The sequence below is a fragment of the Canis lupus genome, chromosome 19 (assembly GCF_048164855.1).
Source record: "Canis lupus baileyi chromosome 19, mCanLup2.hap1, whole genome shotgun sequence".
NCBI classification, from domain to species: Eukaryota; Metazoa; Chordata; class Mammalia; order Carnivora; family Canidae; genus Canis; species Canis lupus.
This window is the reverse complement of record NC_132856.1, coordinates 42,085,810-42,104,103: the sequence shown is the minus strand read 5'-3', so window position 1 is coordinate 42,104,103 and position 18,294 is coordinate 42,085,810. Positions and strand designations below refer to the sequence as shown.

General features: G+C 55.2%; 1 protein-coding gene across 5 annotated transcripts in view; it reads right to left on the bottom strand.

The window, feature by feature from the left end:
* LOC140610353 (cadherin EGF LAG seven-pass G-type receptor 3) overlaps positions 1-10,685 on the bottom strand; it is a 36,759-nt gene extending 26,074 nt beyond the window's left edge. For 4 of the 5 annotated variants that reach the window (XM_072786315.1, XM_072786316.1, XM_072786317.1 and 1 more), the window contains exons 1-11: positions 6,917-10,685; positions 4,745-5,395; positions 4,200-4,425; positions 3,802-3,917; positions 3,349-3,437; positions 3,084-3,241; positions 2,367-2,530; positions 1,979-2,104; positions 1,719-1,888; positions 1,111-1,296; positions 386-502 (exon numbers count right to left, since the gene is read on the bottom strand). In XM_072786315.1, coding sequence (XP_072642416.1) covers positions 386-502; positions 1,111-1,296; positions 1,719-1,888; positions 1,979-2,104; positions 2,367-2,530; positions 3,084-3,241; positions 3,349-3,437; positions 3,802-3,917; positions 4,200-4,425; positions 4,745-5,395; positions 6,917-10,682 — 5,769 coding nt within the window. In that variant the 5' untranslated portion in view covers positions 10,683-10,685. The remainder of the gene's footprint in view (positions 1-385; positions 503-1,110; positions 1,297-1,718; positions 1,889-1,978; positions 2,105-2,366; positions 2,531-3,083; positions 3,242-3,348; positions 3,438-3,801; positions 3,918-4,199; positions 4,426-4,744; positions 5,396-6,916) is intronic. The other variant, XM_072786327.1, reaches the window with a different exon arrangement.
* Positions 10,686-18,294: the final 7,609 nt, after the last annotated feature.

Below are 18,294 nucleotides of genomic sequence, written 5' to 3'. Positions count from 1 at the left end.
CTGTGGACACAGCCAGCAAGGTGTAAGACCCATGTCAAAGCACCTCGGACCCTACAGAGCCAGGCACCTGATCTGATGATCCCTCACATGCAAGCTCCCTCAGACCCCCTAAAAACCCAGACTGACCCCAATATCCCCAATTCAGCACCCCATGGAACCCCTAATCATGCTGTCCCTGACACAGATCTCTAGTGCTCCTTGATAATCTAAGCTAGACCCTCAGCTCCAAGGGCATGGAAAGGCTTGACCTGTCTCTGATGGTTCTGGGTCACATCCCCTCCCCATGCCAACCCCTACGTGAATGCAGCATTCAGGTCCCAAGGCGCTCCTAACCTCTGACCACTCACCCTAATAGCCCATATCACGTTCCCATGCTGACCCCCACCTGGATACAGCCAACCAGACCCTGAGGAACCTCCTCTTCACTGCTGGGGGGCAGGCCTCCCACATGGAGTCGCTTTACCTTCAGGCCCTGCAGTTCACTCCCCACTGCCATGGTGTCCTGGGGGAGGGGGACAGTCAGAACTGGGGGTGTGGGGGTGCCTGATGGACCCTTGTCCTACCCCAGAGTCAGTCTTGACCTTGTCCTAGCCCTGCCCGACAATCCTCTAGCCCTCTGGATCAGGAGAACAGTCTGGGAATGAGCTACCCCCAAGTATGGAGGACCTGCTAGAGCATGGCGGGTGGGTAATAGCAAGATTTCGGCCAAGAACTGGGTCCAGACAGGCCTCTCTCTCCTGGACCCAGAAGAGATCCTGAGATTTCATGGCTTTGAGCTAGGGAAGTCAGGGCAGGGATCAGAAGGGATTTCCTTTTTTTTTTTTTTTTTTTTTCAGAAGGGATTTCCAAGAGTTAGGGAATATACTGGCTGCAGAGGTACCCCAAGACCAGGCCAGGAATCTGGATAACCTCTCTGACATGAGCAGGCCTGGCAACAGAGCAGCCTGGCTGGCATGGTGGGCTCAGAGCAAGGGTACGAGGAGGGGACTGCAAGGAGAGTGGTGTGCATTGGAGGGAATTGAGAGGAAGTGGACTGGTGGGGGGGGGGTCAAGTGAGGTGGGTCTGGTTGGAAGACTAAGAATGGACTACCACAGAGTCAGAGATCAGACCTGGAAGAGGCTAAAGTCCAACGAGACCATGAGGACATGGTGGCCCCGCCGGCCACCTGGCTCCTCCTGCAATTCCAGCCGCAGATCGTGCCACCGGCCATCGCTGACAGTCACCTGGTCCAGGAGGAGGTGGGCAGCACGGCCCGAGCCCCTGGTCACCATCACGGACAGCAACCCCCGATCCAGCTGCAGACAGAGAAGAATAGCCCTGGAGTCAGGGCCTCAAGTTGGACTGGGGCTGGGAGTGTTAAGAGGGGAGGTCAGGGGGTTCAGACATCAGAATTACAGGGCCAAGGTATATTGGGCACACAGGGGCTTGTGCCCTGGGATGTCATGTTGCTGAGAGTGAAGTTAGGGGGCAGAGGTCAGGATCAGGGACTGTGGATCGGTGCAGCTAGCACAAAACAGATATGCTGGGGCTCTGCACTTGCAGAGGATATGATGGTAGGAAAGAAGGCGAAGGGACAGGATCCAAAGCAGGGTCAAATATGGTCAGGACACCTGGTAGGAGTACGCTGCATGACAGGCTCAAACCCAAAGGAGTGTTGCTGGTGGCATCTTAAGTTGAGAGTTGAGGGTTGAGGGAGGGGCCAGGAGGACAGACACACCTGACAGAGGAGCGTGCTGTGTGGCCCAGCCTGCACTTGCATCAGGACCCCCTGCGTCGCCCGTGTCCGAAATGCCAGCCCCAGGTACCACGGCACAGACACAGCCATGTCATTTCCAAAGTCCCAGGTCAGTGTGCCATTGCCACGGAAATGATGGGGATGGGCCATGGCTGAGGGGACAAAAGGAGCAGGATCACAGGCCCCACCTCAGCAACAGACCTTACCCTGCAGGCCCCTCTTGCCCCGTGCTGCCCACTCACTGAGCCTACAGTCTTTGCCACCGAAGCCCACAGGGCAGTCGCAGCTGAAGCCGCCCCAGCGTTCTGAGCAGAAGCCGCTGTTCTTACAGGGGCCCGAGTCACAAAAGTGCAGCTTGGCCTGGCAGCCTGGGAGAGGAAGGCACACGGAGGATATGAGAACATGAGGGGCAGGGGGCATGAGGGCTAGACAGGACACGGGCCCAAGGGGGCCACAAGTGGCCACAATTTTGGCCCCCTGTTCTCTCAGGGTGGAGCTGGAAGGAGGCAGGCCCTAAAGGCTAGGCTATGGCACAAATGCTTGCCCACAAAGGAAATGAGGATGAGGTCAGATGTGCAATCGCTCCATGTAGCCCTCCACCCCCCTCTCTAATACGAGGATGTAGCCTACCTGCCATGGTGCCGTTGTTTGCGACAAAGGCTGCCATGTCCACTCGGCGGCCATCAATGTACAGGTCCCGCATGCAGCCAATGAACTCCTTGTGTGACACGGGGAAGTTCTCGGGGAGATTGGGGACACCCCCCAGGAGCAGAGGGCCCGTCAGGTCCAGGGACCTGGGGATCAGGGGTCCACATCATTGTTGGGACGGGGGCCAGGGTAGGGTTGCTCCTGAGAGTCACAGGAAGTATGTGTGTGCAAGGGTAGGACTTAGAGTGTAAAGGTGATTTAGTGGGGAGGGTAAGGCCAGGCTAGGGAAGAAGCCGGGGCCTAACTTCAGTTGTAGGGTGCAAAGCAGGGCTCATGATGGACAGATGGTCTGGGGAAAGATGGAGAGGTTGAGGACTAGGATGAAAGAGTGAGGCACTTGGGTGGTCGGTGAAGAGTCTTGGGGACCACGTGGGGATGTGGGGCATTAAGAAGAAGCAGGGAGAGTGGAGACTGGGGACTGGGTGCCTGAGGATCATGTGTGGGAGTAGGGAGTCTGGAGTAGAATACAGGGATGAAGTTAGAGTGAGGTGAGTTTTCAGCATCCTAATGGGGAGAGGGAAATTGTGATCTGGGGAAGGATGGGGAGTTTGGCAGGCTGGAGTGGGAAGTGGGATATGTGAAGGGTTAGGGTGGGCTTTGGCAAGCAGAGGCCATGGGGATCAGGGGCTGGGGTCTCACTTCTTGGAGCTTGTTTGCATGCCAGCAGCTGCACATGAGTAGTTGCCGATCTCAGCACCAAACTGCAGAGCCACAGCCACATCGCAGTCATCCACGCTCAGCACAGCCACTTTGTCCTTGGAGGGGCCCTGAGCACCCCCCAGGGCATCTGTCCGGGGCTAGAGACCCAGGCACACCACTCAACAGGACCCCCAGGGTGACCCCTGAAGGGCAGAACCTGGCAGCCCAGCTCCCCTCAAACTCCCATGCCAAGAGTGGTGCCCACCTTGTTGTAGTATCTCAGATGCACTGTATGCCACTGTCCGTCACTCAGGCCCCCTGGAACTGTAGGGCTGACCACTGTGTTGGACTCACCTGTGGGGAGGACACATGTGGAAGGTTGTCTGGAGCTGCCTACTTGCCTCTCCCTCCCCACCCCCAGTCATATAAATACAGCTATTCCCAAGATGTAGATCAGATCGGTCCCATCTACTGGTTACCACACTGGCTGGACCACAGTGCCTTTGGACAGATAGGAGAAGCACACACTTCTTGGAGAGCCATTCTGACCCAGGGAACGGCTAGGAGGGTCAGACCCTCACTGATGTCTGTTTGGCATGGAGGTAAGTGTTTAGGGGGTGCAGTGAGGCAAACCTGAGGGGACTTGAGGCTTATACCCCCCAGCCATCTCACCCACACACGTACATCGGCCCCCACGCACATCCACAGGAGCACCCACCCGTGGAATATGTAAGCCGCACTTGCCCGGCCACGAGCTCCAGGGCCAGGAAGTCGTGCTTCTCGTTCAGCCGCCCGTTGTAAAAGAGTAGCCCACTTGGCTGCACTGTTGCGAACCTGAGTGGGATGGACAGGGAGTGTCTTGAGCCGGACACCGCACATTCACCATCCCGGAGACAAAGAGTTGCGCGGGGAGCCCGCCCAGGCTAGGATGGGGCAAGCAGTGACGAGAAAGGGTGCGGTGACGTCAGGGACAGCGCAGTGACGTCAGGGGCGGGGCATCCAGGGAGCGGCGGTGTCCTATGGGACCTCAGGGTGGGGCAGCTGGGAATCTGAGTCAGGGTCTGCAGGGAGTAGGGACGGCGTGGAGGCGCGCAGGGATACGGGGCGGGCACCTACGAGAGGGACAGCGTGAGGTGGAAGCGCTGCCGCAGGCCACGGAACATGACGAACGAACTGGGAGGGAAGGAGCGCGCCGCCACCTCGCAGCGCGGGCCCTCGAAGGCGCCACCCGCCGGGCACTGGCAGCGGAAGCCGCCGTCAGGCCCGTCGGCACAGGTGCCCCCGTTGCGGCAGATGCCCGGGACGCAGCGTCCGGCTTCCGTGTCCAGCTCGCAGTCTTCTCCTGCGGGCCAAACCCGGGTCCGCGGTCACCGCCCCGCCCGCCGGGTCTCCAGGGGGCCCCGCGCCTCCGAGGGCTCCCAGCGCTCTGAAAGGGCGAGCTCCCCGAGGGCACCCCTCGCGTCAGCCTGGCCCCCGCGCGCTCCCAGCAGCTCCGACCGCGCCCCGGGCCCGCCCCCTCCGCGGCCACGCCCCCTTAGCCGCCTCAGTCCCGCCCAGACCTCGCCTTTCCCCAGGGCCTCCCGCCTCGCCGCGGGTGGGCTCGACCCGGTGGGCTCCAGGCTGACGCCGCCCCCTCGCTCCCGCCCCCACGCTCTGCCCACCTGTGAAGCGTGGGCGGCACACGCAGGTGTAGCCACCCTCGCGCCGCGCGCAGGCGCCGCCATTCCGGCAGGGGTTGGAGTAGCAGAGGTCCAGCTCGGTCTCGCAGAAGTCTCCGGTGAAGCCAGGAGGGCAGCGGCAGCGCAGGCCTGCGATGGGCTGGATGGGTCGGAAGAGTGTGGAGGCCGAGGCCAGGAAGGGCGCGGACGAGTCGAAGCGCAGCACGGACACGCACTTCATGTAGTTCTCACAGGGCTCGCGCAGGCACACGTTGTCGTCGAAGGGCAGCACGTCCAGGAGCGAGCGGGCGGCAAGGGCCGCGCGGCGCACGTATAATTGCTCTTGCAGCTCCTCGGAGCTGAACCAGGGACCCGCAGCGCCCGCCCCCGCCCCACGCGGCGCCAGCGCCGAGAAGCTCACATTGAGCACGGTGCCCCCCACGTCCGTGTCGTTCTGGATATTGAAGATGAAGACGTCCTCGGCGGGTGTGGCCAGCACCGCCGCCACGCCTTCCAGAAAGTGGCCCAGCAGCGGTGACAGGAAGCGCTCCTGCCACATGTTTTCGAGGCGCACCGTCAGGCTGTTGGCCAGCAGCTCCTCCGTGATGATGACCACACGCAGCACACACTGCGCAGTCACGCTGTGCAGCCCATCTGTGGGTGAGGGTAGGGGCAGAGGTCAGTCTGGGGTCAGAGGCTGCCCGTCCCAGGACTCAGAGGGCTGGGGTTCAATGAATGCTCAGACTCCCTGTACCTCCCAGTACCTCTGAGTCAACAGGCTGCCAGGACATAGGAGGTCTGGGGCTTGTGACCACCAGCTCCCCCAGCATCAAAGTAAAAAGTTGCTGCTTCCTCTCCCCTCCCTCCAACACCAGCAGAGATCTGAGCCAGCTCATGGGTCAGTCAGTCATTTATCCAGCACACAAGATGGTCCCTAAGTGGGCAGCAACCCACCTCCCCCCAGATTATCGTGGTCAGCAGGACACCCTCACAACTTAGGAAGGAGCCAGGGTCACTGACCACCCACCCTTCCCCCCAGCATTGCATAACCAGCAAAACATCCCCTCAAAGAAACAAATAACGTTCTAGATCAAGGATCACCCATCCCCTATCTCTGGTCAGCAAACTGCTTTCCCATGGCACTAAAAGGGCTGGCCCTGTGACCACTCAACCTCATCCCACAGAACCCTGGCTCAGCGTGCTCCCTCTCTCCAGAAAGGTCTTGGACCCTGGCCACCCACCCCCTCCTCAGCATTCTTGGGTCAGAAAGCAGCCCATCACCCCAGACCTGTGTCCATGATCTCAGTGGCCACATCTCAAAATGAGGATGAAATGTTTATATACCTTGTCCCCAGACCCTAGTACACATTGAATGTCAATAAGGATTGGTTGTTGAGTGAACTGAGGAATAAATGAAGGTTGTGCCTTCTTTGGCAGTGCCAGGAGTCCATGCTCCAGAACTCTGGAATGAAAACCAGATGAAGCCTATCTCCCAACCTCTGGAGAAGTAGGCAGGATTGCAAGAGCCTCTCCCACCTGCACCCTCCTATGAGGGAATGTTTGTGAAAGTCTGGGGCTGTAGAGGCAGGAAAGAGGCAGGTAGGCCTCTGGACATTTCTTGGAAGGGCAGGGCCTCAATCAGCCCCTTAGATAGTAGCCAGGCAAATGTGAGCCCACTCTTTGTCTGAAGCTGCCAGAGTAAGCTGCTGTTCTTAACCGCTAAACCATTGACCAACCTCCCCTGTACAGAGTGAAGGTCAGACTGGAACCAAAGTAACGCTTCATCTGAACAGGGGTGTGGTGTGGACTGAATGGTCCATGCTGGCTTTTCCTGTAACCTCCAGAGCATTAACCCAGGACCTGCAGCCTTTTGTGGGTAGGGGCACTATCTCTAGTGTAATAGACAGTTCATACCATCTTTATGGGGTCTGATAGATATCCTAGAATCTTTGGGGTTCTGTGGAGTCTACCCAAGACCCTAAGCAGAGACTATGTAAACCTACTAACCTGTGAAGTCTTCGGTGGATCCTGTGGGGTGCAGGAACCCAGCACTTAAAGGATTCTTGGGAAGGCTTGGAAATCCTTCTTTGGTTTGAGGTACCCTGTGGAGCCCCTGAGGCCCTGACAGGTTGAGGTTACTGGGTCACTTGCCTGCCCCCCCTCCACTGCCCTTACCTGTGACAGTCACCAACATGGAAGCCACCAGTGGACGGTTGTTATCTAGCTTGCGGCTCAGTCGAAGCTCCCCACTGGTCTGGTTGACCACCAGCAGCTGCAGTTCATTTCCCCGTTCAAAAGAGTAGAAAAGGTGGTCGGAGACATCAGGGTCGTAAGCTGGGATGCGTCCAATAACGCCTGAGGGAAAGGTGTCTGAGCGGTTGGATACATAGTTGTTGAAGAGGATCTGGAAGTTGTTGAGCACAGGGCTGTTGTCATTCTGGTCAACCAGGCGGACATGCACAGTGGCCCGACTGACCAGAGGCGCCGACGTGGCCTGCACTACAATCACATATTCCTGACGAGCCTCATAGTCCAGGTCAATGAGTGCAGTCAACTCTCCAGAGAAGATGTCCATTTGGAACAGCTCAGGGATGTTTCCCTCCACAATCTGGTACATTATATGGGCATTGGGGCCTTCATCAGGGTCTACTGCAGTAATCTGAGCCACCACTGAGCCCACAATGCTGTTCTCCTTCACTCGCACCTCAAACTCCTCAGCTGGGAAGACAGGTGCATTGTCATTTACATCCTGCACCGTCACCTGGATGCTGACTGGAGTCCGCAGTGGGGGCACACCTCGGTCCACTGCATAGGCAGTAAGTTCATATACTGGCACTGCCTCCCGATCCAGCCGCCTCACTGTGCGAACAATACCAGAGGTGGGCTCAATGGTAAAATCTCCATCGCCATCTTCCCCATTCTGGAAAGTGTACTGGACCCGGCCATTGGCATGAGCATCCCGGTCAGTGGCTGAGATCTGTAGAACACTGGTGAAAGGTGGGGCATCCTCAGATACCAATCCCGTGTAGTGGGAAGCCACAAACTGTGGAGCATTATCGTTCACATCATTGACCATCACCTCCACATAAGTAGTGTCTGCCTTCTGTGGGATGCCATTGTCCCGAGCAGTAATAGCCAGTGTGTAGGTCACTTGGTCCTCATAGTCCAGTGGAGCCTGTAGTGTAATGGCCCCTGAGTCTGCATCAATTCGGAACTGGGGCAGGTTGTCCTCTAGGAGATAGGTGATACGAGCGTTCTCACCCACATCATCATCAGAGGCACTGATGACCACCACAGTGCTACCCACCGGTCGATCTTCATTCACACTCACCGAGTAGTGGGCACTTTGAAAGACAGGCCGGTGAGTGTTGGCATCTGTGATGTTGATGTGCACATAGCAATGATCATGAAGGGCACGGTCAGAAGCAGTTAGCACCAGCTTGAAGTAGCGTTCCTGCTTGTAGTCCAGTGGCAGAGCCAATGTCACCAGACCTACGCCTCCCTGGGTGCTGATAGCAAAGCGATTCCTGGTGTTGCCACCTGTGATCTGGTAGCTGATGGCACTGTTGGCATCACGATCTACAGCGGTCACACTGACCACAGTGGTGCCCACAGCGGCATCCTCATTCAGCCGCAGGTGGTACTCCTTCATCGTAAACTCAGGCCGATTGTCATTAACATCTAGCACAGTCACTGTGACACTGGCTGAGGCTGAAAGTGGGGGTGTGCCGTGGTCTCGGGCCTCCACGCCAAAGAAATAATGCTCCACAGACTCACGGTCCAGGGGGCCACTCACAGAGACCCAGCCAGTGGCACTGTTTATCACGAAGGGCATATCAGGTGCCATGCCAGTTAGGGAGTACTCCAATCTGGCATTCTCCCCATGGTCTGCATCCACTGCCTGAATGTGGATGACTGAATGGCCCAGGGGTGCGTTTTCCAGTACAGAGACTTGGAAGGGTGTGCTGACAAAGATAGGAGTATGGTCATTGATGTCCACCACCTGGATGCTGGCTAGGCCTGTGTTGTTGGACAGTGGTGGCCGGCCTGCATCCTGTGCCCGGATGCGCAAGGCATACTCTCGCTCTGCCTCAAAGTCCAGAGGTGCCACCACCTGAATCTCGCCCGTGAGGCTGTCAATTGCAAAATGGCCACGACTGTTACCGCTGATTATGTTGTAGTGCACCAGTCCGTTGGCATCCTTGTCCCGGTCTGTGGCTGTGACGCGTAGTACCACCGTATGGGGGCGCACATCCTCGCGCACCTGCGCCACATAGCGCTTCTCGCTGAATTGGGGCGCGTTGTCGTTCTCATCCAGCACGGTTATGTGCACACGCACTGTTGCAGAGCGCGGCCCGGGCTCTTGGCCCTGGTCGCTGGCCTCCACCACCAGCTCGTAGCTTTCCATGTGTTCGCGGTCCACACGACCGCTGGTGCTTATGAGGCCAGACCGCGGATCAATCTCGAAGGCGGCAGAGGCAGCGGCGCGCGCAGCTGGCGGCCCCACGAAGCGGTAACGCAGATTGGCATTGGGGGGCGCGTCGCCGTCTGTGGCACGCAATTGAAGAATGGGGTAGCCCTCCTCCACGTTCTCGCGAAGCGTCTCCCGGTATTGCGCCTGCTCAAACACCGGCGCGTGGTCGTTGCGGTCAGTCACTGTAACGGCCACCATGGTGGTGGCCGAGAGGCGCGGCGAGCCGTGGTCCTGCGCGGTCACGCGCAGGTAGTGCCGCTCCATGCTCTCGCGGTCCAGAGCAGCCTCTGTGCGGATGAGGCCGCTCAGTGGGTCAATGCTGAACAGTTCCAGCGAACGGCTGTTCATGAGAGCAGCCAGCGAGTAAACTAGGCGCCCGGCCTCTCCTGCGTCCGGGTCCTGCGCCACTACGCGGAGTACCGTGGTGCCCGCTGCCTCGTTCTCAGGCACTAGCGCCTGATAGTTGTACTGCGGAAACTGCGGGTGGCGATTCGCGGCGCGACGGGGGCGGACTCTGTTGGCTGTGGGTATTCTCCAGACTCTTGGATGAGCCAGGACCCCCGGGGGGCGCGGCCCAGGGCTCTGCGGGAGGAAGCGGCGGCGGAAGAGAGCACGCGAGCGCATGCGCTCGGGCGTCGGCTCGGGAGCTGTCCGAGACTCGCGAGGTGCTGAACCAGGCGCGGGAGCTGTCCTCTCTGTGAGCGGTGCTGAATCCAGCCCAGGGCCAGATCCCGCAGCCCTGGGGGAACACTCCGGCTGGGGGGCTGTCCTCTCTGCTCTAGGTGTCGCAGTTCTCTCACCCTGACCCCTGCGCCTTGGAGCCCACAATTCCCCGCAGCAGCGCATGGTTCCCACTTTTTTGGGGGTGCCTCTCCCAGCATTCCTCTGGGAGGACACCGGCTTGTAACCACGAGGCCAAACCAGAAGGTCCGAAGGGAAGGGCGGGCTGTTCTCCAGGCTCGGGACCTCTGGGGACAGAGCCTCTGGAGACAGACTGTCTCTTCGCAAGGGTCCTGCCTGCTCGCAAGAGGAGACCTCTGTGCGCCAGCATAACAGAGACCCTGTGCCCTGTCCTGTTTCTCGCCCGCGGCTGTCTAATGCCTGGACCCCATATTTCGCCCCCAGCCCCGCATCCGGCTGCTTAGGGGGCCCTCGACCACTCTGGGCGCTTTTCCTTCCCCCTCGGAGCCCCACGAAGACAGGCTCCCTCATTCCCAGACCAGGCTCTCCATCCTCCTGGACCCCGGGCGTCTCGGGACAAAGAGCTAAGGTTCCACCACCGATCCGCGCCCCTGGCCCCGTAGCGGCAGCTACCCCTGGGTCCCAGCCTTGGCCCCCGTCGACCCCCAGCTCCTCCCGGCTGAGAGGGAACAAAGAGACGAGGAGAAGGAGCAGGAGTAGTGGGGTCGTCGGCCCCCTGAGACTCCACCACAGCGGCCGCCTCGCCATCACCCCCCGCCTCCCCATACGGCCTCCACCACCCCTCGCCCCGGTCCGGGCCTTGGGCCCGCCCCGCCACTCGGGCCCCCTCCCGGGCCCCTGCCGCCGCCCCGGCCCCCCGCCTCTCGGCCTGTCGCTCCGCGCCGCCTCCGCCCTCTGGGCACCATCTACTCCGCGGCCAGAACCCCTTTGGCGTGCAGCCCCGGCTTTTGCCGCCCCCACCACAGCATCCCCGACGCTGCTGCCGCCTCCCGTCGCTCCAACATGGCTCCCGGACTCAGTGATGGTTCGTTCCACCTCCGCCCCGAAGCCCCAAATCCGGTGGTACAGCCCGTCGCGCATGCTAACTCCGACTAATGAGGCTGTTGTCGCCATCTTTGTTCAGGGCAAAGCATAACTGCTGCCCACGGTGCTGAACAGGGCTAGGAGGTTCGCCGCCCCTGGATCCACCCTCCTTGCTTTGAGCCACCGCCCTCATCCGCCTTCCTCCTTCTAGGCGCGGTCCCAGCTGCATCTCCCATCCTTTCTTCCGCTAGTAGGTCTCTTGTCCCCATTTCTGAACCCTATCCCGGATTTTGATCTGAAAATTTGGTGTCCATGATGTGCAGAGAGCGTTCTCCTGACCATGTGGAATCCTGGGGGTGGAAGGGACGTTGACTGGATGCGGACCTGGGACGCCGGACTCAAAGTTAATAGCTTGAACTGTTCAATCCGTGAGTTTTAACTCATGAAACATGAGTTTGCTGCGTCTCTGCAGTGCAGGGACTGGAGGTGACCCACCCAAGGCGTGAGTAAAGACCAAACTCTTCCCTGCCTTGCTGGATCCCAGCAGGCTCCCGCCCTGGAGACCCCTTCACTGGACGCTACACCTTCCTCCAGGCCGCGGGGCCTCTAGCGCTCTGGGATACCACGTGACCCCGACGTTGCCACAGGGGTGCAGCTACCGCCTCCTCGGATCCCCGCCCCTCGCCCGCCACTACCGCGTCCCTTAACCCCTTGAAGGGACTAACGGAAGCTCAACCCTTCTCCCACGATTCAATACAGTTCTCCCAGCGCTGAGCAATTCTGGGCGTAAATTGGTCCCAGCTGACCAATGAACAGTCCCGGCGGAACGAACGTCACAGAAGACGACACAGGGTTGGGGGAGAACTATTGGCACAATAGGAGGCTCCGCCCCCGACGGCGGACTCATTGTCTGAGGGGAGGGTTATGTGGCTTCCAGGATGGCCGGGAGAGAGACTCCCAGGCTCTGTGGTCCCGCCTGTAAAGGCAGCAGCGGCAATGACCAGCAGCGTCATGTGTAAAGGGCGCGGGCGTCTCAGGACCGAGGAGGGGTTGAGGGTTGGATCCCAGAACTCTGCAAGGGGCGCGGCTCCTGCTAGGAACTAACGGAAAACTCCCGGCTAAGGCCTCCGGTCCACGCCGACAGTACCTATGACATCATCATCAACCAATCAGAAGGCACAGTCTTTGGCCCCCTTGACTTCTTTGCTTCCGGGAGGTGGGATTCCCGTGGGCTCCACCTCCCGAACGCCCTACCTACCTACAGAGAACTGGCTGGTGGGCTCCAGAATCTGAGGACCCCGTAAGGCTGGAGCTTCGCGCCGGGTGTGTAGCCTGGGTTCCACTGGGCGTTGAGGGGGGAGCATCTGCTGCGCCGCTGAAGGCGGAGCTCGGTTGGATGGGGGCCCAGTCGTTGTAGGCGATTGAGGAGCGAGGCCGGGGACGAGATTTTGGCTGCTCGTTCGCCCTCTGGATCCACAATCTAGCGAGTGCAGGGCACAAAACTCTACACCAACAAAGGAGGGAGGCCGACAGGCGGAACGCTAGCGGGAAGAGTGCTAGGGTCCTGGAGGAGGTGATTCAGCCAACTTAGCGATCTGGGACAGCTTCCCGCTTGAGAAAATGCCTGGGCAGAACCGAGAGGAAGTCTGCAGCTGCGAGGGAAGGAGGAGCCATCCTAAGTCTTGGAGGCTAAGTGAGCAAATATGCAGAGGCATAAAGGAACCATGGCCGAGGGGAGTCAACCTCTGCTGTCTTCACTAGGGCTAGCAGTGGCTTCAGCGGATGCTCCGGTGGAGAGCAAGACCTAGGCTTCTTAACACCCCTGACTCGCCGTGTGACTGCGGCGCCCGTACGTGTCGCTCCCTGCTGTTCCTGCCTCACTGCTGTCCTTGGCTGCTGTGCAGTGGAGGCCGCCGGCTCCCCGCCTCTCTGCCCCACCCCCAGTGGCAGCTTCTAATAAGCCCTGGAAAGACAGAAACCAGGTACTGGTGATGGTTTCTCTCTTCAACTCCAGGCTGGCCGCTACCTTCTAGGAACATAAGCAAGATCCCTACGGTTCATCCTTTGTCTTTTCTTTTCAATTCTAAGCTAGGTTCTACCCAGGGCTCAGAAACCTGGGTTTGGGATCCCTGGGTGTCTCAGCGGTTTCGCGCCTGCCTTTGGCCCAGGGTGCAGTCCTGGAGTCCCGGGATCGAGTCCCGCGTCGGGCTCCTGGCATGGAGCCTGCTTCTCCCTCTGCCTGTCTCTCTCTCTCTCTCTCTCTCTGTCTATCATAAAATAAAAATAAATCTTAAAAAAAAAGAAAGAGAAAGAAAGAAAGAAAGAAAGAAAGAAAGAAAGAAAGAAAGAAAGAAAGAAAGAAAGAAACCTGGGTTTGAGGCTTCTGTGGGGTAAATGGAGAGCAGTCCAGGAGACCAGAGGGCAAAGGCTTGGCAGAAACTGCTCTCTAGGGGCACCTGACCTGGGTGGCTCAGTTGTTGAGGGTATGCCTTTGGCTCAAGTTGTGATGCTGGGGTCTTGGGATGGAGTCATGCATCAGGCTTCCTACAGGGAGCCTGCTTCTCCCTCTGCCTATGTCTCTGCCTCTTTGTGTTTTTCATGAATAAATAAAATTAAAAAGAAAGAAAGAAAGAAAAAAAGAAACTGCTCTCTAGGACATCTTGGTCTCTCACTTCCTACCTATTCTGTCTATACTGTGTTTTGCTCCTTCTTCCTGCTTGTCAGGTACTTTGCTGGAAGAGCAAGCCAGAAGACCTGGCCATCCCATCCAGCTGATTATCCAACAGTTCTTCGATCTCATTGAGATTTCCAATCCATCATTCCTCACCTCTTCATTCCTTGTTTACCATTAGCCTTATAGAATCCAGTGTTATAACAACTCATCTGCCCTGCTTTTCTTAGACAAACATGGGCTAAAACCTAACCCCACTTAAAATAGATTATTTGTGTGTTCCTCACCTCTTGGAGCAGCAGAACATTACTAGAGAAAAACATTTTACATTCATAACCACAAGTCTCAATATTCTATCAGAGGGCATAGCCAGTACCATTAAGGCAGGAAAAATAATGAAAAAGTATGAGGATTGGAAAGGGAAAAATAAAATTTATGCACAGGCAATAGGATTTTGTGTATGTAAAAAATTTAAAAGAAACTCTAGATATTAGAGTAAGTTTAGCAAACTCCTTGAACATAAGGTCAATATGTAAAAATCAGTTGTGGGGGATCCCTGGGTCTGCCTTTGGTGCCTGCCTTTGGCGTCTGCCTTTGGCGCCTGCCTTTGGCCCAGGGCGCGATCCTGGAGACCTGGGATTGAATCCCACATCGGGCTCCCGGTGCATGGAGCCTGCTTCTCCCTCTGCCTATGTCTCTGCCTCTCTCTCTCTCTCTCTCTCTCTCTGTGACTATCATAAATAAATAATTTAAAAAAATAAAAAATAAATAAAAATCAGTTGTGGGGTGCCTAGATGGCTCAGTTGGTGGAGTGTGCAACTCTTGGCCTTGGGGTTGTAAGTTTGAGTCCCATGTTGGATGTAGAGATTACTTAAAAATAAAATCTTTAAAATAAATAAAAATAAAAATCAGTTGTAATTTCTATATATCGGCAACAGAAAATAAACATTCTAAAAATATGCCACCTACAAGAATGTCAAGTAACAAAATGCCAGAAATAAAGCTAGTGAAAGATATGCAATAACTCTTACACACAGAGACACACAAACATTATTGAAAGCAATAAAGACAGAAATGGAGTGAAAAGCTATATTCAAAGATTGGAAGATTTAATATTGTAAAGATGCCATTTCTTCTAAAATTGACATTGACATATGGAGTTAATGTCACTCCAATAATATCCCAGTAAGTTGTGTGTGTGTGTGTGTGTGTGTGTGTGTGTGTGTGTAAACTGATAAGCTAGGTTCTAAAATGAGGGCCAGGTTATACCCAAGATAGTCTTGAAAACCAAAGTAGGAGGACAACTTTCTATACTGGGTATAACCAAGCTATAGAAACCAAGGCTATGGTGCCAGAGCAGGAATAGACTGCTGAAAAACATAATCCAGAGATGGGCCTCAAGATGTGTGGAGACTTGAATTTTGATGAGGGTGGCTCTTAAGAGTCAACATCAGGAAAAGATGGGCTTTTCAAAAAACGGTGAGGGCTCAGTTGGATACCCATATAGAAGAAGTTATTTTTTTCTTTAAAGATTTCATTTATTTTTTCATGAGGCATGCAGAGAGAGAGAGAGGCAGAGACACAGGCAGAGGGAGAAGCAGGCTCCATGCAGGGAGGCCGATGTGGGACTCGATCCCGGAACCCCGGGATCACGCCCTGAGCCAAAGACAGATGCTCAACTGTTGAGTCACCCAGGCATCCCCTTATGGGGGGGGGGTGTGCCTGGGTGGCTCAGCAGTTGAGCATCTGCCTTTGGCCCAGGGCGTGATCCCGGAGTTCCGGGATCGAGTCCCGCATCGGGCTTCTTGTGAGGAGCCTGCTTCTCCCTCTGCCTGTGTCTCTGCCTCTCTGTCTCTCATGAATGAATAAATAAAATATTTTTTAAAAAGTTAAATGAGGGCAGCCCCGGTGGCGCAGCGATTTAGCGCTGCCTGCAGCCCACGGTGTGATCCTGGAGACCCGGGATCGAGTCCCACATCTGGGTCCTTGCATGGAGCCTGCTTCTCCCTCTGCCTGTGTCTCTGCCTCTCTCTCTCTCTCTGTGTCTCTCATGAATAAATAAATAAAATATTTATTAAAAAAAGTTAAATGAGAACCCTACTTCATACTAGCCACATAATCTATTCCAGATAGATTTGATGTCTGAATAATGAAAGGAAAGAGAACACAGCTTTTAGAAGACAACATCAAAGATTTTCATACTTTAAGCAAAGATTTATTAACAGGATACAAAATGCACCAACCACAAAAATCCTGGAAAAAAAAAAAAGGATTACATTACCCGTAAGAATGTCTTTTCATCAAAAGACAACATTAAGGGGCAGCCTGGGTGGCTTAGTGGTTTAGCACTGCCTTTGGCCTAAGGTGTGATCCTGGAGACCCCGGATTGAGTTCCATGTTAGGTTCCCTGCATGGAGCCTGCTTTTCCCTCTGCCTGTGTCTGTGCCTCTCTGTGTGTGTGTCTCTAAATAAATACAATCTTAAAAAAAAAAAAAAAGACAACATTAAGAAAGGAAGAAGATATTGCAAGACAGACAACCCAAGGACTCATATGCCACATACATACCACAAGTCAACAAATGATAGACAACCCAGATGAATAGGCAAGAGATTTGACAGGTGCTTCACAAACAACCCAAATAGCCAATAAACTAGTGAAAAGGTATTCAACCTCTTTAGCCATCAGAGAAATGCAAATTAAAAAATAAATACTGGGATCCCTGGGTGGCGCAGCAGTTTAGCGCCTGCCTTTGGCCCAGGGCGCGATCCTGGAGACCCGGGATTGAATCCCACATCGGGCTCTCAGTGCATGGAGCCTGCTTCTCCCTCTGACTATGTCTCTGCCTCTCTCTCTGTGTGTGACTATCATAAATAAATAAATAAAATCTTAATAAATACATACATACATACATACTATGGCGAACCAGAATGACTAAAAACAAACCAACCAGTCTGACAATACCAAGTTTTGGGAGAGGAGCTGGAACTCACATGACTGGAGGAGTGTACACTGGTACAGCTACTTAGCAAAACTATATGGAGCACTGGCTTGTGACCCTGCTGTTCCACTCATGAGAATACCCCCCACCCCCATAATGCACATGTGCAACAAGAAGACCTGAGTAACAATGTCCCTGATGGCACTAATCTCAACAGACAAGAACTGGAAATTGAGAGGTCATCAGCACTGAATAAATGAGAGTATATCCCATACAACTTTGGGGGTGAACAAACTGCAACTACATACTAGGACATAGAAACTTAATGGCAAATGAAGCAGCCAAACACAAGAGTTTGAACCTATGGTTCCATTTATGCCAAGTTCAAGAACAGGCAAAACTTATCTGAAATTTCCTCTAGGGAGCATGAATGGGTCAGTGATGAATTGGGGACACACACAAGTGGGCTTTGGGGACTGGTGCTATTCTATTTCTTGACTTTGGTAGTGGTTATGTCAGCATTCTGATTCATAAGTCACTCTGCTGTGTTCTCTGTATACTGTACATTTCATGGTTATGTTATTCTTCCATAAAAACAAGAGAAAAAATATTGTTTTCACCTACTTTTGGGAGTCTGTATCAGGCATGTGATCTTCATTCAAGGCCTTACCCTGGAGTTGCCTGATGCATGGGTAGCCTGTGGTCCGTTGTGCATGTCCCACAAGCAAGGTGCCAGCACCTTTATATACTCCTTCTACCCCAGAGGTCAGTCTAAACCCCCATTCCTCATTGTCCCTCAAAATCTTTGAGTTTTTTTTCTTGGCCCCACCTACCCAAAACACTCCCATTTGGGTGGCTTAGGTGTCTCTCTCTGTCCTCCTGCCTCACCATACCCCACATTTACCCTCCTTCCAAGCAGTCAAATGGGTGTTCTTGCAAAGACGGTTCCCTCACTGAGGAATTCTGTGGCTAATCATTTCCTCTTATGGTTCTAATTTTGTGTTCTGAGAGCACCATCAAGGTGTTCGCTGAGGGGGTTGTAGAGTTCTGGATCCTAAAAGAGCATGTTTGCTGCCAGAGGCCAATTTTTAACTGTCACCTGGAGCTCTTGCATGCCTTACAAACACATGCCAGGGCTCCTTGGCCAATTGCACAGAAACTGGCCAGGGCTTCTGATACCTCCTGCCGTGGGCTTACACTTTGCTCATCATAGGTGCTGGTGCTGGGACAGATGGCACAGCACAGCCCTGCCCTCCCAAGGTTGGTGTGGGCATCACAACAGGGAACAGAGCAAGGCAAGGAGGCTGTCAAATATTCCTGCCTCAGCTTCTCAAGAAACCTGTGCTTGTCACTGGATCACACTATCTTGAGAGGAGAACCATGGTTCTCTGCTTTCAGCACTCCAGTGAGGAAGGAGTTATGACTGGAAGTCCATGTCATTGACTCTGGATGTGAAAAGAAAGAACGCCTTTGGGGTGAAGGGGAGTGACCAGGGTGTGTCACACAGTTCTACTGGGGAGCATTCTTTCAGCCCCTAGTCAGGTCCAGCAGGTGACCCTGGGTGCTTAACCTGAGAATCAAGAGTTAAGGAAGGGGATCCCTGGGTGGCGCAGCAGTTTGGCGCCTGCCTTTGGCCCAGGGCGCGATCCTGGAGACCCGGGATCGAATCCCACATCAGGCTCCCGGTGCAAGGAGCCTGCTTCTCCCTCTGCCTGTGTCTCTGCCTCTCTCTCTCTCTCTCTCT